This window comes from Nannospalax galili, unplaced genomic scaffold (genome assembly GCF_000622305.1).
Source record: "Nannospalax galili isolate Female #2095 unplaced genomic scaffold, S.galili_v1.0 scaffold632, whole genome shotgun sequence".
NCBI classification, from domain to species: Eukaryota; Metazoa; Chordata; class Mammalia; order Rodentia; family Spalacidae; genus Nannospalax; species Nannospalax galili.
Window position 1 is genome coordinate 959777 of NW_008332816.1, and position 20963 is coordinate 980739.

General features: G+C 47.5%; 1 protein-coding gene across 1 annotated transcript in view; it reads right to left on the minus strand.

Annotated features, from left to right (window-relative positions):
* Positions 1–3869: 3869 nt before the first annotated feature.
* Positions 3870–20963, minus strand: part of LOC108490558 (leukocyte immunoglobulin-like receptor subfamily B member 3) — a 35555-nt gene continuing 18461 nt past the window's right edge. The window contains exons 12-17 of the mRNA XM_029560912.1: positions 10702–10998; positions 10180–10470; positions 8827–8958; positions 5408–5460; positions 4002–4124; positions 3870–3926 (exon numbers count right to left, since the gene is read on the minus strand). Coding sequence (XP_029416772.1) covers positions 3870–3926; positions 4002–4124; positions 5408–5460; positions 8827–8958; positions 10180–10470; positions 10702–10998 — 953 coding nt within the window. The remainder of the gene's footprint in view (positions 3927–4001; positions 4125–5407; positions 5461–8826; positions 8959–10179; positions 10471–10701; positions 10999–20963) is intronic.

Sequence of the window (20963 nt, forward strand, 5' to 3'; positions counted from 1 at the left end):
TGGCTAGGACTTCCGCCTTAAACTTCACCCGAGCAGGGCTTAGGGACCATTGTGGAAGAGGCAGAATGATTGTAAGAGTCAGGGGTGGCGTGTGGCCATAAGGAAACAGAGTTGCTCAATGAACTTACAGGAATGGAGACAGCATTCACAAGATCCATTCAAGCCTAATCAGACTAAAATCCAGCACAGAACTAGGGAAATAGACAAGAGGTCCCAATCTTAGCCAAGAAACTATTGGCAGCTCATCACTCCTGGGTGAGAGAAAGTTGGCATTCTTTAAGGGAGAGATGCTAGATAGGCTGAACAGTCTCCAGTGGATGAACTCATACCAAGGGACATCTGGGTACGTAATCTTGATTTGATGGGCCTTCACATATATAGCAGAATGTATCAAATCCTGTGGGGTGCAGATGGAGGTTAGAGATAGGGAGAGGGTCTAGATGTGATTAAGTTGTATTATATGAACTGCACAATGGAACCTCATCCATGCACGGCTCAAGGACCATTGCAGAAGGGGGAGCGGGAAGATTTTAGGAGCCAGGGCTGGTTCATGAACACAGGGAAGCAGAGGCTTGCAGGCCACTGGAAACTTGCACATGTGAACTTGTCGCAATGGTGGCATTGAGCACAGGACCCGTGAAAACTCAATTAAACAAGGGCCAAAGTGGAGGAGAGAAATAGGTGGCGGGCTGGCACTAGACTGAGAACCATTGGAGACTGATTTCTGCTAGGTGAGGGAGAGTATGCTTTACATACGATCACTAGATGGGCTGACTAGACTCCAGTGGACACATTTACACTGGAGGACATTTGGGTACAAATGCCCTAATGAATAAGACTTACTATGTATTGTGGAATGCATGCGGTTTGTTGGGGGAATGGGGGAGGCATGGATGGGGGAGGGGTCTAAATTTGATTAAGAACTGTTGTATGAAATTACGAAAGCTCAATAAAAATGTGAAAAAAAATTCAATAAAAATATACATTTAAAAAGGACACATGCTCCATGCGTCCCTCATATGTGGAATATAAAATTCATACATATATGTATATTTGGCTATATATATATATATATATATATATATATATATAAAAATATATAGCAAGTTTGAGATTAGCCAAATCAAAAGGAAAAAAGTACAGACGTAAGGAGTAAAGAGAGAATAGAGGTGTCAGTGTACATGAATCATGATCCATGGCATGTGTTTATAAAAATAGGTCAAAATGACAGCCGGGCATGGTGGTGCACGCCTTTAATCCCAGCACTCGGGAGGCAGAGGCAGGCAGATCTCTGTGAGTTCAAGGCCCGCCTGGTCTACATAGTGAGTTCCAGGTCAGCTGGGGCTACAGGGAGACCCTGTCTCAAAAAAGACCAAAAAAAAAAAAAAAAAAAAAAAGAAAAATAGATCAAAATGAAAGCCTTTGTTTTTGCACTAAAAAATTAATAACAAATATGCATAACTGCTGGTGAGTATGTGGGGAAAATAAATCCTCATACATTGTGTAAGACATTTAGACTTTCCACAACTGTGAAAGTTTGCACAGATGCAAACGAAACTACAAAACAGAACTGTTAAATAACACAGTTATGCATGTTTATACTAAAGAATCAATATAAGCCTCTCTCTCTGTCATACAGGTGCTCTGCCTCTGAACTATATCTGCAGCCCCCTTATAATTTTTATTGGAGACACTGTGTTTTCAAGTTGCACAGGCTAGATGTCAACTCTCCAGATAGTCCAGGTAGGCCTAGAACTTGTGGTACCGTCTCACCCTCTGATCAGCTGGAATTACTGGCCAGTGACATCATGTTCATATCTCAAAGCTGCACCTTTTTAAAGATTTGTTTATATGTTTTATGGGTACGTGTGTGTGCCATGTGTGTGATACATGCTCATGAGTCTAGTACCAACACAGTCCAAAAGTGGGCTTCAGGTACCCCAGAGCTGGAGTTATAGGCAGCTGTGAGCTGCCTAACATGGGTGCTGGGAATCAACTTCAGGTCCTCTGGAAGAGCAACAAGTGCTCTTAACCACTGAGAAAGTTTTCCAGCCCCAGTAACTTCTCTTGCTGTATCATTGCTTTCCCCGTGCCTTCGTTTGGAATAGGTTGTTTTTCTCTTCTGTTGTCTCAATATGAGAATGAAGCTATTGATTTAGAAAGTTTGTTTCTTTTCTTCTACATATATTTGTTTCAGAACTTTCCAGACACATAATTCTTTGTGCCATGGTTACATTATTATTCAACTTTCAGTTTTATTGACAAACAAAAAAGTACATATTAGGATAATAAAACATTGCCACTTCAGTTTTCCTTTTTAATTTCATTCATTGACTATTGACAAAATTTTGCTTTATTTAAAAAATGTAGGAACTTCGTTATGTTTACAGTACCACGCATGATTTCCCTCTCATTGAGCTTGCCTTAGATCCAATTAGACAGCTGCATTTTACCCCAAGTAAATGTGCCATTACTGCAGCAACAGCGATAGTTTGGTGGGCCAGTCATTGTGGTGGTTCATAGGGTTTACAACTGGTAGGACCATTAATTGGTTTCCTCTCATGGCAGCTTGCATAGTATCTTCTGATACTGTGAGAGCTAGTCTTCATGGAGGAGGCTTCCTAGTTAATTCTAGCTCCATGGCTACAAGTCCAGTATCTGAAGTATGTCCAGTCTTCAGCAATAGAGTCATACCTTCAAGTTCTGGGAGGCAATCAAGAGCTGTAGCAACATCCTGCGTTGTTGGGAGTCTCTTGGATTCCCAACAACTTGAAGGGAGCTTTCATTTGTTTGACACTGTGATTTTTGTCATATAGCCTTCATCCCTACACATACCCTCATATTTATATGTGTTCTTTCCAGAAGACTTATTAAGTTTCCTTTTGGCTTGTCATACCACCTAAGCATCACTTATCTCTCTTTTTCCACCTGTATAGCCCTATTTCCTCTCTCCCCTGTTCAAATACCCGCATTTACACCACAAGCCCACATGTCTGGAGAGGGTGTAGACCCAGAGAAGAGCATACTTCTGTCACTTCCCTAGGCCAATGTAATTTGGTCCTGTATTCTAAATACATGTCCATGTGTTTATAGATGAATGGGCCTCTCACTACCCATCAAAGAAGCTTCTTCTTGCAACAGTTGGAGACTATTACAAAGTGCCACAACCAGTCAAATGCAGAGAACAAGTGACTGTGAGGTGCCCAGCCCTAAGTGACACATTTACAATGTAACCTCTACACCTAAGGCTCAGGGAACATTGCGGAAGAGGGAGCAGAAAGCATGTAAGAGCCAGAGGGGCAAGACACCTGCTGCTAGTTACTGTTCTAGACACGGTTGGGAAGCTGCACGAATGAAATCTCCACAGCATGGTCATCTAATGAGATCTGAATAATGACAAAAACAGTTGACATGCCAAGGTGGATGGAGGGATATCATGGGATCCCTCTTGAAGATGAAGGGCTACAATCAATGGATGCTGAGGGAGGGAGAGTCAGTCATCTCCAGTGACTACGTCCCTTAGAGGTTATCTAATTCCAAGCAGGTAGCTTGAAACACAAGCACACACAAGCACCACTAAATGGACCCAGTGAGATTATATATAAACTTTATCTCTGAAGAATCAGGTGAGCTCCCAAATTCCCCGAATCCTCCTGAGGCGGGTGCGGTCTACAAGATGGCTGTCTACCCAGGGCAGATCCTGTCTCTGAGAAATCTCTCATTCTTCATCCATGAAGTATGGAGTCAGGTTTTCCTGGGCTGGTGGACACCAGAGCATGATGCTCGCTGGTTCCAGCTGGGGATCCTCTGCTTGTGAGGCTGGAGGTTCATTTGTGCCTGTCATAGCATCATAGATGGTTATAGAGCCTTCAACCATACACATGCAGGGGATAGGCCACATCCTGGGGCTCCTCAGATGCAGCAGCCTGGAGTGAGAGAGGGTGAGAGGAAGGTAGGTGCTTGGTGTTGGGAGCCTGGGGCCTGAGGAAGACATGACCCACCTGATTGTCCCTCTCTCTGTCTTCTTCTGCCTGGGTGTCCCTTGGCATAGTGGAAGGAGAGGTGTTCCCTGACCTCCTGATCCTGGAGGGTTTCACCTGGGCGTACATCTCTTTTATGGGGGTCTTCATTAGAATGCATCTGCAGCAGGGAGAGAGTGAGACAGAGACAGTGTCTCCTCATTCCCCTGGGAATCTCTGCCCATCGGATCTCCACAGAGTGGCCAGAATGATTCTTTAGACAGTCACACCATGTTATATCATTCCTGATTGGATTTTCAGGGGTTCTGGAGGACTTGGGGTGTCAGGCAGCTTCCTTCATCCAAGTCTGACCTATCATCCTAACACTTTCTCACTCCATTGGCTCCAATCCCACAGCCTATCTTCCTGAAAGAGTATGTTCCTGCCCCAGGACCTTTATGCCTGTTGTTTTCCCTGCCTTAAGTTGCTGGCCCATTAGATGTCTGTATGTGCCTCTCCGTCCATGTTTCTCCTCAGAAGACACCAGTCACAGGCCCACCCCTTGTGGTTCACACTGGCCCTGTCTGCCTCCACCACTCCCCTCCTCTCTCTGCTACATTTCCCACAAACACATTGCATTGCCCATACTCTGAGTTTGTAAGCATGTTGTCTCCGTCATTGAAGTGGGTGAGGAGTTCTGCTCTGTGCTGTATCTGAAGACCCTTCTAGGAGTCTGGTCACTCAGCAAAACGCTTGCTATGCAATCATGAGGACTTACGAATGATCCCCAGTTCTCATGTAAAATCTAAGCACAATCACATGGGCTTGTGACCCCAGCACTGAAGAGGCAGAGACAGGAGGATCCCTGGGGCTAGTTAGCCAGAAAAATCAATGAGATTGAGGTTCAGTGAGAAAAGCATTCTCAAAAAGATAAGGTAGAGTGCAACTGAGGAAGACACCCATTGCTGATCCCTGGTCTCCACAGATATGTGCACACAGGTTCATGCATACAAATACATACTTAGTAACAAAGTAAAAAAGAGGGAATTCCCAATGGGTGACCGGGGAATGAGGGAGCTCAGGTGTATGGGGGCTCATTTACTCACATATCCTGCTGTTGTTTTTGTTTTCAGTGCTGGGTATCAAACACAGTGCCTTGTACATGCTAGGTAATAACTCTACAACTGAGTATAGATCCTTCTGAGACACTGGGAACACAGTAATAATCAGACAGGTGTCCAGGAGCCAGATAAGGGCCAGATAGAGGGGCCAAATGGTCCCAGGAAAACCAGGAGTTGGTCCAAAGCAGGTAGTGGCAGGCATTTCCAGAAGGAAGGGATCAGCTGTGGATGTGACTGAGGGCTGAGAGAGAGGGGAGGACAGAGAAGGACCCTGGATCAAACTGGTCCCGAAGTTCTTCAGCACTGTAAATGGGAAGAGCTTCTTACCAGACTGTCAAGCTCCACACTGTCCTCAGGCTGTGGGATCTTCACAGAAGCATCTGTTTTGGGAGAACATAGGGGTTACCTCTTGGCCAGAGTCCTGGGAACTCTCAGTTCTTTAGAACCCTGTGCGGTCCCACATGGGGACAGAGCCAGGAATTGTGGTCATGTCCCAGGTCCATAGTAAGAGTTCAGTCCCATAGAGCACTGAAAACAGCCCCTCCCCACCACCCTTGTGATGCCAAGACCTCAGGCGTCCCCCTCCCCGGGGCCCTCTTCTCTCACACAGGTTTTCTTTCTTGATGGAAGCAGCTGGACAGGACCCCACAGTTTGTAAGTTGGTGGTTTCTCTCTGGGCTATATGAGAGAGAAGAGTCTCAGCCAGGAGGTGGGAAGCCCCATCCCCATGCACCTTCAGGAAAGAAAGGGAACTTAATAATATAGGATAAAGGTGCAAATGTTCCAGGAGATGGAAGAGCTCATGTTTTCACACATACCGAGATCAATGTTTTCCAATATGAGAGCAAGAGCATTTTAAAGCTGATCTGCCCTAGTCTGGCTGATTTTCCTGGGGCTGGTGCCCTCTGACCCTGTTTGGACGGCCCAGAGGGATGTCCATGACCTCCTGAGTCCTGCTGCGATGGCTAATCTTGGTTGACGACTTGACACACGCGGGAAGTGGGAACCTCAGTTGAGGAACTTCATTAGATATTGTGCTGTGGGCATGTCTCCAGGACAGTTTCTCGGATGCTAATTGATGTAGGAGGGCCATCATTTGGCAGGTGGTCCTGGGCTGGCTAAGAAAGCTAGCTGAACTTGAGCCTGGATACAAACCAGTGAGGAGTGTTGTTCCATTGATTTCTGCTTCAAGCTTCCTGGCTTCCCTTGATGATGAATTGCATCCTGTAAGCCCAAACTCCCCTTGCCTCCCCATGTTGGTTTTGGTCACTGTTTTATCACCACAACAGGAAAAAAAATGAGGAAAGAAATTGGTGGAGTATTGCTGTGATGGATCTGGCCATGATGTTTCTTGGGAGATTTGGGGACACTTTTAGTCACTTTAACTGGAAAATCCGTGGAGTGCTCAGAATTTAATAGTCTGTTCTATGAGAGCTTGGATGATGAGACCGTTGAATATAGGCAGTGGAAGCCTGACTTCTGAAATGTCAGAGGGAGGGTGAGCATCTCTCAAGGACTCTATCATGTGATGTTTTGAAACCACAGCCTGGGGTTTCTCATCAGTGCGGACTGAAGAATCAGCCGTGACTGACAACAGACCGGCACCACTGAGCCAAAGCTGTTGCTTTACTGGGACTATTCATGGTGGGTATCTGAAAGATCAGCTATGGTTAATAAGAGACCAGCATTATTAAAGCAAAAACTTCAGAAGGTGTTTCTTCAGGGTGAGAACACAGAGCTTGTGGTCCAGCTGGAGAGCACGGCTGCTTCTGAAGCCGGAAGCTGAACTTGGAAATGTGTAAGAGTCTTTCATGTGGCAGTGGTTTTGAAGTTCCGGAGTCAAGGAGAGCACACAAGCCTCGACCCTGTGATAAGACAGGAGAGGCCATGGGTATAGGTAAAGCCTCAGTTGCAGTGAAGGCCCCAGTATATTGGAGAGTCCAGGACCAAGGGATGACCAACAAGGACAGCAGTAGGTATGGAAGTGGAGACAGCCTGAGCCTACCAGACAAGCTGTGTGTGTTCTGTGGGTGAGACAGCTGGAGTGGTAGGGCTACCAAAGCCCTTTGGATTCCAGAAGATCATGAGTGAGTCTCCTTTGTTGGATATGAAGCTATTTACATTGCTAGATTTGGGGTTTGCTTTTATAGGATTGGAAATATGTCCTGGTTCTTCCCACGTGGAATAAGAAAGTAACTTATTATTTTTTTTGAAAGTAACTTATTTTTGATTTTATAGGAACCCACAGTTGAGACTTTGGATTTTTAAAGGTAATTTGGAAATAATCATTGGAATTTTAAAATTTAAAGGTTGTGGGATTAAAAAAAGTTGGATGAATGATCTGCAAGATATGCCAATTAATACAATAGTCACGTGAATAGTATGGGAGTGATCAATCACCTTCTGATGGATTTAAGGTCTACTCCATGAAATGGAACTGTTCACCTGACACTGTTATAAGGCTGGAGTCCATACCTGACATTGTGTCTAGACAGGTCACAGGCTGTAGTAGAGAACCCATTACTATTATTCTGATAAACATAGTATTAAACTGACTTCTATTGACATATTGTTATATCCATTGATTATTACATCTCTCAACTCTCACCAGAGAAGCTTCTCTGTGTAGCAGATGGCTGTTAACACAAAGACCCACAATCAGCTATTGTGCAGAGAATAAGAGACTGCAGAGTGCTCAGCCTTAAATAGGACACCTACGTCACACCTTCTCCCGTCCTGGCTCAGGGATCATTGTGGGAAAGAGAGAGGTGGACAGAAGTGCCAGAGGTGATGGTGAATACAAGGAAACTGTGTTGTCTGGACACAACGGTTACACATATGAGCCCACAGTGCTTGTGACAGAATGTATAAGACCTATGTAAACACGAGACAGAACAAAACGTCCAGCATGGATGGGGGAGGAGGGCAAGAAGCCCAGTAGTAGCCAAGGAATTGTTGATATCTGCTGGGAGCTGGAGACTCAGTTTCGTTTTAGGTTTGTGACAACTGGTAGGATGACCAGCCTCCAGGGGATGGACCTACACCCAAGAACATTTGAGGAACACAAATTAGATTCAACAGGCCTTTAAAAAGCAAAAAGTAATAGGGGACCTGAAGCCAGGGGATATTAGGTTGGCGGGAGAGATGGGTGATGTCATCTGAAAATGATCAAAATACTTTGTGTAAAATTCTCAAATAATCAATAAAATATTTTTAAAACTTAAAAATAGTTTGCATAGCTATTTGTATTGTGATGTTATTATAATATCCTGAGGACAGGAAAGATTACGATTTAAAGTGACGTGCTTGTTTTTCATAGCTGACACGTGGTAGACTTGTGATGGGTAGTCGTTTGTGTAAAGTTGACACATCTGGGAAGAGGGAACTTAGTTAAGGAATCGACTTCCATTAACTCCATCAGATTGGCCTGAGAACTTGTCTGTATTTTCTTGACTGATAATTGATGTAGGAGGGCACAGCCACTGTGAGTTGTGTAATACCTGGGTTTGTGGGTCTGGACTGTAGAGGAAAGGTAGTTGAGAGTCAGCCTAAAAGCCAGTCAGGAACCGATGATCCCCCATTGGTTTATGCTTCCATTTCCTGCCCTGAGTTCCTACCTGGGCTTCCCTTGGCTGTAACCTTTGAGCCAAATATACCCTTTGTTCCCCAAGTTGCTTTTTGCCACTGTTTTATCAGCAGAACTGGAAAGCAAACTAGGACAGTTGTAACCCCTGTGCCCTACTCACCTTCCTTCCCACGTCTGTTCTCATGCCTGAGTCTGAGGAAGAAGAGGATGATGCTGAAGAAGAGGAGGAGGAAAAGCAGCAGGAGGAAGGTCACTAAGGCGATGATCAGAAAGTTCTGGTAACTTTCCAGACCTGGGGCACAAGTGAAATCATGAGGGAGGAATAGTACTGCTTGTCTGAGCACCCACTGTGTGCAAGGCCCATCCTGAGCACTTACTGTGTGCAAGGCCCATGGTGGGTCTTTGTGTTGACTTCCTTCCTCACAATCATGCAGCATGGAATGCTCCCCCCTCCCACCCAGTCAGGTCACCTGTCTGGAAGAGGCAGAGCTGGGAGTCAAACCCAGGGAATCTGACTCCCAGTCCTTTTCTTCCTACCAGAGCCGATCCTCATGAGTTGGAGGAAGGAAGCCTGAGTGCCCTGCCATGACCCTGTGACCCACGCCTGAGCAATATCACTATCACTGTGGCAGAAGGGACAAGACCCACTGCAGAACTGGGTTGTGGAGGCCTCCTCTGCCAGGAGATCTCACAGCCAAGGTCATCACTGAGGAGAACTAAGTGTTCTAGGGTACACCTCTGTCCTTTATACTTGGAGAAACTGAGGCCCAATCAGGGGAGGAGCTTGTTCAAGTCAGTGTCTACAAATGAGACCGCACCAACTCCATAACTAATTCTGGGTCGCCTGAATGGATTTCCCAAGAGTCTTCACTTAGCACTCTTGGGCCTGACCCTGTGGTGTGAGGGGCTGAGTCCGAGGGCTTGCTGGGTGGGATGAGGAGGTGAAGGGGATGGTCTCCCAGTTCATCTCACCCACTTGCTCCTCCGTCAGACTGAGTCTAGACATCACTGTTTGTATATATCATTTTCAGTCCTGTCTCTAAGCCTCTGGGTTTCCGGGGACCCTGCTGAGACCCTTCCCAATCCCTAGACATAAGCTGCTTTGGAACTTAGATGGAGTGAGAGAGATCACCTGGGATAGAGCAAACTCTCTGGACAGAGGACTCTAGCTTCCCCAGCTGCTGGGGTCTGAGGGTGGGGATTTAGAGACCCCAGAGGATTGTGGGAAAGAGTACATGAGGAGTGTAGGGATGGGAGTCTTCCCTGGAGACCCCATGCCTGCTCACTGCTCTACATCTACCCTCAGCCTCCATAGGACCCTGTTGCTGCCCACCTGGAGCCTCATGAATTCCAATGAAGGAGGGGTTTGGACTCAACTTGAGTGACCACTGCTGACCTCTGAAGTGAATCTCCCTCTGACTGTGACCCCCTAACTCCCATCCTGGAAAAGAGCTTTCCTGAACACAGGACCCTGAGTCATCATCTGGGCTCAGAGAGCTCAGGTTTACCTTACCTGATGCAAGCTCCACAGGGGCGCTGGGGAGTGACAGCAGGTGGGGCGATGAGCTTTGAGAACCATAGCACCTGTAGATCCCACTGAGGGCTGAGGTCACAGAGAATTCTGCCCAGTACTTCCCAGCTTGAAACCTTGACATGAGATGTAGTATGTGATTTGCTGCTCCTTCCTTGGTTAGAAGGAAAGTATCCATCCGGCTCTCTGACTGACATAGCAGTATCACGTTCTTTCCTGAGAACAATGTGGGGCCTGGCTTCACTGAGAGGGAGGGTGTGACAGGGAACTGTCCTAGAGAGAAGAAGGGTAGGTTGGGGTTTCCATCTTATTCTGAGATGAGACCTCTCCAGGGCCTGTCTCTGAAGACTGGGGTCTCTGGTATCTCTGACATTGACCCCCCCACCCACCGTCTATGTCTATTCCTCCCAGAGACCCCCACACTCATCCCAGTCATAATTTCCTGGGCTCCTCCAGCAGGGCCTGTGCATTCTGGGACCCTGACTAGACTGCTGGTCTTCTTACCTGTGATCAGGATGTCCAAAGGATTGCTGGGGGCTGACCATTCAGAGGAGAGGTTGTGTATACCATAGCATCTGTACTGGCCACCACAAGAGACATTCACAGAGCCCAAGGAGAAGCTGGCTTGAGAGAGTCCTGTCTGAGTCCCTTGGCCAGAGTGCTGGATGAGGTGAGTTCTTCCCTCCTTGGACAAAGCAAATTTCTTATAGTAAATTTCAGAGCAACACTGGAGAACTAGGTTCTCACCAATGGTCAGGATAGGGCCATGCAGGGTAAGTAGAGAGGGATTCCTGGACAGCCCTGGAGGGAAGATGGGCTAGAGGTTAAGGACCTGGGTGGATGGTCCCCCAAACTTGCCCTCTCCAAAACTGCCACTCAGATGTCATTGTCTCGCCTACCCTGGGACTCTGTTTCATGGACCCAGTGCTCCCTCCGTCTCCCCACAGCTTGTACTCTCTTGGGAGCAGAAGAGCTCATGACCAAGGCTTAGGGTCTCAAAACATGATTGGGTCAGTAATGGGGCTGCCTCATCTGAGATGTGTATTTGCAGGGGTTCACTGGGTCCTGGCCACACGAGAGGTATTCTCTTGTAGTAGCCATAACATCTGAAGTCCCTATGTGTCTGGGTGTAATGGGATTTACAGGGAGCCTGTGAACCCCTCCCTTCTCCATCCTGGAATGTGGATTGGCATGATCTCGTGCAGGCGACCAAAACTGCTCTGTTCCTGAGTCTAGTCGTCCTGTCCTATCCAGAAGACACTGTCTCTGGTCCTCTCTGACTCTTGGCTGTGACAATCCTTCTGGCCCCTCTTCCATAAAGAAGATACGTTTTATAATAGATCATTTTTTCCTGAGAAGAGAGACTATGACCAGGAGCCCAGAGTGTCCCCTCACCTGTCACCACCAGCTCCAGCTGGTTACTGTTTGCTGACCAGCCGGCAGGGCTGTGAAAGTCATGGATGGGATGGAGAACTTGGCCTTGTTCCTGGGCTCCTGTGGGGTCTGTGTGTCCCTGGGTGCTGGGCTTCCTTCTTTTTGTAGAACGTATATTTGGGCCTCCATGGCCCCCTGACACCAGATGGTCACAGGACTTCCTGACGCGATGACAGGGCCTGGATCAACCCAGATGGGCGGTTTTTGGGCAGTCCCTGGAAAGACTATAGATAAGAAGGAGATGGGTCTGTTTTTAACTGTGGTGTAATGAACTTCACAGTCAAAGATAACACTTGATATGATCATTAAGTTGCAAAAGAACCAGCGGAGTTACATGAAGACCCAACTCCTCCCAGGTCTTCCTGGGTTTCCCTCTCAGTGTCTGCAATTGGGTTCTGCCTCCCTGAGGACCTGTGTCAGGTTCAATGTCATAGAATTCAAAGTCTGAGACATCCTCACCTGGGAACAGGAGCTCCAGGGGGTCACTGGGTACTGACCACACCCAGGAGTTGTTCAAGTTAAAGCCATAGCATCTGAGTATCCATTCCCTTCTGCGGGTCGCAGGGCCCACAGGGAACAGGGCCTGAGACTGCCCTGTGGAACTATCCTTTGAGTCCAGCATCCAGGTCAGCTTCTCCTTCCCTTCCTTAGTCAGAATGAACCTGTCATAGTGCTGCTCTGAGACACACTGGAGGATGACGCTCCCTCCCGAGGTCGCCTTGTTGCTGAGCCAGGCTGACAGGCTGGGTTTGCTGTAGAATCCTAGGGCAGAAGGAAGAAGCCTGTTAAATGGAGTCACACCTCACCCATGGACCCCAGTGTGGGGCTGTGAGACAGGGCACCCCATGAGCATATCATATTACCAAGGGCAAAGCCTGGAGCTGGGACACAAAAGTGCCTCTTACCTGTCACTACAAGATTCAAGATGTTACTCTTCTCTGACCAACCAGCAAGGGTCTTATAATAACAATGATATCACCCTGCCTTTTCCCTCACAATGGATGGAATGAAAAAATCAAATTTATTGCTCAGCTCCTGTGTTATGTGTCCGATATAGGGATCTCGGGTGTCATCTTTACAGAGATAGAACTGGGCACCTGTGGGCCCCTCACAGGAGATGTTCACCTGCATTCCTTTTGTGACCACAGAGTCCGGCTCAGCCCTGATTTGGGCCTTGGGAAGGGTTCCTGCAAGGAAATCAGAGGCTTGGTCCCATGACATCCCTCCTCAGATCCCCTTTCTCACCCCCAGGGCCTGTCAGGCATTCCCATCACCAGCCCACACCTGTCATTCTCCATCCCCACTGTCAAGGTTTGGACCCTTGTCCTCAGTGAGGAAGAACGACCTGGGGCAGCTGGGGACGCACTCACCTGCCAGGGCTGGATTCCTCAAGCCCAGACTCAGTCCTGGAAGAGAGTTTCCTGTGAGAGATTTTCATCTTGAAACCTGGGTAGATCCCCCTCCTAGGTGCCTTCTTAGCTCCTGAGGCATGGTGATATGGTGGGGGGGAGGAGAGCTCCCAGACCAGGGTGTTTCCTCCCCATCTCCACATTCTTACCAAGGCAGAGCAGGGCTATTATGGTGGGGGCCATGGCATCTTCTCCCTGTGGCTGCAACCTTGCTGATGGTTGGTCCCCTTGCTAAATGAGCTGAGGCATAGTGGGTGGACTGTTGGAGCCCGGGACCTCCCTCCTGTCATGAGATTGTGACTTTATCACCTACCGGAAGGGGAGTTGCCTGCCCCAGAAGACTGGCTGGTATTTCCCTAGTGCTGGTACTTGGGCAGGATCCAGAATCTTTCTCTCTCTCCTCTCTCTCTCTCTCTCTCTCTCTCTCTCTCTCTCTTGCTCTACACTCTCTCTCTCTCTCCTCTCTCTCTCTCTCTCTCTCTCTCTCTCTCTCTCTCTCTCTCCTCTCTCCCCCTCTCTCTCCTCTCTCCCCCTCTCTCTTTCTCTCCCCCTTCTTTCTCTTGCTCTCTCTCTCTCTCCTTCCATTTCTCATTTCTCGCTGTCTCATGAGACAAGGCATCATGAGGGCCAGGGAGTGTACAAATTCCCCATTCTCTTTCATGAGCCTACTGTGTACTGGGTTATCAGGTCCACATCTGGTGGCTGTTTCTTACAGATGTGGCATCTTCTGGAATACGGATGTCTGCATGAACTGTCCTCATGTCTTCAGGGATCAGGACATAGCATCAATAGACATGGCCCTTGTATTCTATGGGCTAGTTGTGTCCATGTGAGATCCCCAGACCACTGAATCTTTGTAAAAATTATTTCTGTATATATTTTTCAACATTTAAAATCTTGAGAATCTCATACATGAGTAGAACTATTATATTTCCCTTCTGCCTCCCCCTTTGGCTCCTCCCATGTCCTTCTCATTCCCTCTTAAGTCCATGACCTCTATAACCTAGGGAGCCTGTTTTATGTTGCTTGTATGTACATGTGCTTAGGGGTGAGCACTTGGGATTGGATAATCTATTATTAGACTCATCCCTGGACACGTCTGATTCTCCATCTGTCATCAGCCATTAACTCTCAGTAGCTTCTCATTGAGAGGTGGGATCTTATGAAATTTCCCATCCACATTGGCATGTCAACTGGTTTGTCGTTACACAGGGTTTATTTAGGAAACCACATTGTTGAGATTTTGTGAGTGTAGCTTCCCTGTCATGTGGGAACGGTGCTACCCAGCAGCAGGTGTCCTGGTCTTGCAATCTTCCTGATATCTCAGCTGACATTCCATGAACTTTGGGTATAGCACTTCCACTGTACACATAGAACCTGGAGCTGTGCACGCTAAGGGCATTTATCCTCTGCATTTTGACTACGTGTGGATCCTTGTCATAGTCTCCATATGTTGCAAATAGATGCCTCTTGATGAAGAGTTAGAGCCGTACTCCCCTGTGGGCATAAGGGTATTTAGAACACAGTTAAATTACATTGGTGTAGGAATGCAGCAGTGGTAGCTTCTCCTCTACTGTCTATGACCTCTCCAGCATTGGGCATTTGGTGAGGTTCACAATACAGACCTGAATTTCCTCCCATCAGCTGACCTTAAGTCCAATAAGAGAGTTGTTTATTGCCCCCAATACAAGAGCCTCTATTGCACCGTCAGGGATATCTTGCTTGGCTGGTCAGTGCTGTGGTTCATAGGCCTTACAGCCGGGTAAGAGGCTATTGTTCTCTCTTGGAAGCTCGCACAGCAGCTTCCAATACTATGAAAGCTGGTCTTCAAGGAGGCTTCCAGGACAGTTTCACCTTAATTCCTCCGAGTCCTGAGTCAGATGTTAGTGATCTTCAGCAATCAGGTCTGATCCTCATGTTTGGGGGCAACCAAGGACAATGACAAGACATCATATTGTTGGGGGTCTCATCGGCTCCACTGAAAAAACTGGAAGGGAGGCTTCCCATGCCTGGCACTGGGTTTTGTGTTAGATAGTCTATGGCTCTTCACGGGAGCATTATCACCTCACCCCACTGTGTTCTCTTGTACCAACTGTTCATTATGGTGATTGTCAGAGCTACAGGATCTGTAGGTTCTCAGAGACCCCAGGACAGAAGACCATGAGATGTACACCGGATCTCCAGGGTGGAACAGGTGGCAGGCATAATGGACGGTACTGGGAGGCCGTCTCGGAAATTAGAATGGACTGCAATCTTGAGCTGTTGGAAAGACTGGAGAAACTTTAAGAGAGACTAATTGAGGGCAGGAGAGATGGCTCAGCAGTTAAGAGCACTGACTGCTCTTGCAGAGGACCTGGGTTCGATTCCCAGCACCCACACGGTGGCTACGAACTGTCCTTAACTCAAGTTCCCGGGGAATCCGAAGCCCTCTTTTGAGCTCCACGGCACTGCACGACACGGGTGCACTCACGCACATGCAGGCAATACACTCATACACATAAAATAAAAATAATAAATAAAATGAAATAAAAAAAGAATAATTGATTTTCTAGAATAGGGTCCCTTAATGTATATAGTCTGGGAGGCAACCTCCCAAACATAATCTAATAGGGGGTGAATCTCACCTTATAAGGAATACATCTCACCCAAAGGAGGGCCGGGTTTAGGAGATTGGCCCAGATTTTACTAGTCTCTATGATTAGTCTAGAGAGGGTGGACTTACTGGTCTGATTCAATTTTTAACCTGTCCAGAGCTTTAGAGGTGTGGACTTACAGACCATTTGGGCTATCAATGAGGTGAAGGCAGGTCCATCATCAGAGCCAACTGACAGCGGCAGCCAAAACCTAGGAATTATTTCAGGTAGGAGACTCTTGAGCAAAGGCTACCACATAACCTGAGAATGTGTAAAGGTTTTGTACATAAGCTATTCAAGATTTCTCTAGGACAGACTGATATGGAACTTCAGAGAGTAGCTTCAGAGAAGGTGAGATGGATTTCAGACGGTTGCATCAGCAGCACAGACATGATTTGTTCTTTTCATTTCGGAGGTAGGGGAGAAATAAGTGCTAGATGCACATTTCAAAGACTTCACAGAAACCACCAAAAAATGGTACAGTACATATGGGTAAGGAAACTTCGAAAGGTCAGCACACTGATAACCACAGTCTAAAATAGTTCTCATAGCCTCTGGGATGGCCGGGGTAGCCCAACCCCCCCCAAAAGCAGTTTCAAAATAATATATATCTGGCATTTAGAAGAAAGTAGCTCAGTCAGTTTGGAAGCTGGCCCACGAGGAGGCACCTGAGGGTTAGGGGAAGCGTGATTCTGGAGTCAGCTAGGTTCATCATCCTGGGACCCTTTTTCAATTCCTGGGTGTGGGCATTATTGTCTTCATCCTGAGTGTGTGTTGGCTGAGGGGAGCACAGGGCAGGAAAGGCCACTGCCAGGACGGTGAGTGGTTCAACAGGGGGTTTGGCAGCTTGCTGGGCTCCTTGGTCTTTTCCATTCCCAGTCTGGCTCTTTGGTTCTTAGGGTACTGTTGGACTCAGATTGGTGTGGCTGTGACCAGCAGACTTACCACAACCAGTGGATGATGAGCTACTAATAGGGGGGTAGTCTCTATCCATACCTGGGACATAGGTTCCTGGAGTCAGGGGCTTCAAGTGCTGAAGACTCAGGAGAAAACAGAAGACATTCTTCAGTCAGGAGAGTGGTTAAGTGAAGTTGATATGCAGGTGAGGTGAAAAAGAGATTTCAGTCTCCTAAGGACTCGTTATCTGACTCTCCAGTGTCTGGAAGGGTCAGGGCGTTTTTGAGCTGGAGGGAAACTCATCAGCAGGGTCACAGGCTGAGAAAGTCACTCCACCACCTTTGAGACTGGGGCCATCTGCAGCCCTAGCAGGGCCCTTTCAGAGCGGGAAAGCAGGAGTCAGTGTGGGGGCTGACTGAGTGGGAGAGGCTACACCACAGGCAGGCAGTTGCTCCCCTTGCCTGAGCTTGGAACAGACCCATGGTCAGTCCAGCAAGTTTGATGGAGTAGACAAAAAGCCAAAGTTAGAGCATGGGACTTCTTTGGGGCCAGAGAATAGAGTGTGTGTATGAAAGGGTTTCTGCAAGTGGCTGAAGAACTCGGGGGCGGGGTGGGGGTGGGGGTGGGGGAGAGTGACTCCCCAGGCCTCTGAAGAACTTGGTAGTTTTAGATAGATTGGTGGGCTTTTCTGGCTTGCCTCCTGATTCCCTCTAGATTAGTCCAGGGAAAAGTAGCCAATGCTTGGGCTCTGGTGGACTCATTGGGATCCCAGTCAAGGGATCAGAGGGGAAAACTTACTCTAGCTTCCATGGGCTTTCATCCTCTATCCCAGCATCAGTGGCTAAGTAAGTTGTTTTTGGTCCCTGCCCTAATACGTTGCCACTCCTCGGAGGTGAACAGGGTCAAAAACAATTGCTGGCAGTCATCCCAAGTGGATCAGTGGGTCGAAATAATGGACTCCATGGAACAGTCAGGACCCTAGGCTTCTCAGAAAACAGGAGCTTGGACTGGATGTTCCCTTCAGTTTGTCTCCTGGGGCTGGGATGCCTCTCTAAGGGGGAAGACAGGGTAGAGGGTTGACCAGATTCAGGTTTATGCTGGGATTGTAGACAGGAACTGAGAGGAGGGGAAGGAAGAGAAGTAGAGGAGGGAGTGGCTGGCCTCAGCGGCAGGGAGGGAGTGGCCAGCCTCAGTGGCAGGGAGGGAGGGAGTGGCCGGCCTCAGTGGCAGGGAGATAGAGGAGGAAATGGATGGGGAGGAGGGCTGTGCATAACGGGGATTGTACAGTGGAGGAGGGAAGGGATCATCAGGACCCAGAAGACCAATGGCTAGCCTCTATGTCAGAACTGGAATCAAACAGCACAGTGAGGAGAAAGGCTAGGAAGATGGAGAGACAGGAGATGCAGATGCTCAGGGGGCAAAAAGAGGTGAAGGAGAAGCACAGGGCACTAGCTGAAGCAAACGAGGACGTAGTCTCGTACCAGGCAGGCACTGTCTAGAGCAGAGCACAGTGTCTTCTAGGTTGCTCCCCCTTGTAGGGGATTTAGGGACTTCTTAGCAGTAGGTGAATTCTAAACTGCCCTCACTTAGCTACATGAAGTCATTACAGCTGGTTGGGACCCTATCTGAAACTGTAGCCTCTTCCTGATGCCCAGCTTAGACTGTGGGGCCTATAATCCAGTCTGCAACAGAAAAGGATAGATATACTAGATGTCCCAATTCATTCACCTAAGCACTCATAGAAACATTTATAAAACAAGGACTACATCAAAGAGTTCCGGAATGGTGTACATTAAGTTCTCAGACAGGACCTTCTCAGTCAGTGTCTTCTCAGGGGAGAAGTCACTATCAGGATCTCACTCACATTATTAAATACCAGACCAGACCAGAAATATCAGTACTTCATTGGAGGTCCTCCTAGGAGGGCCAGAAGGACTCAGTCAGTATTTGCTGCTAGAGAACACATTGGTCATTCTGGTACCCTGTGGCCTTGGTGTGAGAGTCACAGGGCTGGCCCCGGAATGTCTCAAGGGGTGCCTCCCCTGTAACAATTCACCAGCCTGGGGGCGATCCAGAGCAAGGCTGAGCCCCTTGAATTGCGATCTCTCTGCGGTCTCCAAATATTGTGCCCAGTGTGAGTCACAGAGGAACGCCACACTGTGATGGCCAAATTAAGAGTCCTTTATTATCTGATGGTCCAGAGCAGGCAAACACCAGAAAGAACTCTTGACCCTGAGGAGAGGCAGGGTTAATAAAGCCCAGACCAGGGGCAGGCCAGATAACAAAAAGTTTCGGTTAGAGAGACAAATTTTCTCATAAATAAATTTCCCAATACTATATGAACAATGAACTTTCTGGGACTGCAGGTGCAGCTGGTTGATTGGCGGGGCCAAAGCATCTGTGCAGTGGATGTGTTCAGAATTATGTTTTAGAAGAGGTTTGTGAGCGAATGCAAGTTTTCTGCATAGAGACAGAGACTTCATCTTTTTACTAAGGCCCGGGTGCCTCTGAAGTCCATGTGGTAATCCTGGACAGGCAGAGCTGTGAGGAAGTGATTCCTTGCCTAGAATCATTTTCTCTAACAGGGGAAGGCTGGGGCCTCAGTTTCCACAGTAGTGTTGATGGTATGATGATATCTGACATTGGCCCCCAATACAGCCAACATCCAGACTTCAAGGTTGGCAAGTAGTGTCATGTCAGTGTGTTCCTGGGAAAGTTTATATGAAGTCCAGACCAGTGGATTAAAAATGTTGGGTGAAGACGCTCCCCTCTGTGTAATCCACTCTGGTCTCTTTTTCTCAGCTGGCCACAATGGTTTCCGTAAATCCCCACGTGGTGAAGTTGCAAGTGAGATTCCTTTTTACTTATTTTCACACCCTCAAATCCTAGTTCTTAGTTCATCTGAGATTTCTAATTCATCAAGGGTAGCGTGAAGAGGCGCTGAAGGAAAATATCATAGGAATGTTTCCAACTCAGATCATATTAGCCTTCACAGTCCCTGTGCCATGTTGCCCTAGCCGGGGTTACAGTCTGCTACACATGGAAAATGGGTCAAAACTCCAATCCTGTATTTGTGCTTTCCTCCACAGTGGAGGTGCTGTGGAAACAAAGTATGCCCAGAGAGGCTAGAAGTCCTATCACAAGTGAGATCGGACACTCCCTTTCTAAGGAACCTTTGTCTAAGAAGTTCAGACCTTATTGAATGGTAGAACAAGATTCCAAGTTTGGCAGATGGGAGAACAAAGTCTCATGTTTTCACATAGTTTATCAAAGTCTGCCTCCTAATCATTGAGTCAAATCGTCTCTGAGCAATGACTATCATGAATTTCACAAACCCACAAAACAAGCCAGGCGTGGCTTCTCATGCTTGTAACCCAAGCATTGTACGGAAGAGAGACAGGCAAATCTCAGGAGCCCAGTGGCCAGTCAGTTCAGTCCAAATTTCTTTTTCACTGAGATGCCTGTCTCAAGTTTGTTTCAGAGTTGTGGGGCAGATAGCCAATGTCCTCCTGTGAACTATGGATGTGCATACACATGCATGCATGCTTGTACACACATGTGCATAGAGCACACACAAAGACACAAAAACGCAATAAAAATGCTGGGTATTCAGTATGATGTCATAGATCTTGAGCAAGGACCTTGTCACCTCACTGGTCTTCAAACTCATGATGAGGATGCCAACTGACCCATTGTGAGGTCATAGATCCATGTTCAAAAAAATCTATTCTCTCTACCCTACGGGATCTTGCTGGGAATTGTAATAACTCTGACCCAATAGAAGGCAGAGATCCATGTCTCAGGGCCTACATCCAGGCTTCCTCAGCTCTGTGAAGACTCTGACTGACCTCATGTGAGATCAGAGATCCATGATGTTGCCCCTTCATCTATCTCCAGTTTCCCGTCAGGACCCGTGTGAACTCTCATGGCAACATTTGAGGTCTGAGTCCTACCATCTGTGACTTCAGTGTCTACCCCAGCCCACTCAAACCACAGACATTGTCTCCAGAGAAAAGAGTTGATGTGAAAGCCTACCTCCAACACCCACACTCTCTGTGGACTCCCTTCATGGGGGCAGAAGCTCTTTAGAGCAGTGGGGTCACCTCATCTATACCACCCATAAATTAGTGCTGTGTATCCCCATGACTGAACCCAGAGCATCATCTACTGTCACTAAGAGCAGTTTACCTGTGTGAACATCAAGCCCCAGTGTAATCACTCAGCCAATCCAGGTACAAGAAAGGCTCAACCAAGGAACTAACTTGAAGTTCAAAAGGCCCAGTGCAAAAACAGGAGCACCATGAGAAACCAAGATGTCACGTCTCCAAGAATTACCCGTCACTTAACAATGATTCCAAATGGGAGCCATTTAGATGAAGTCCCACATACACAC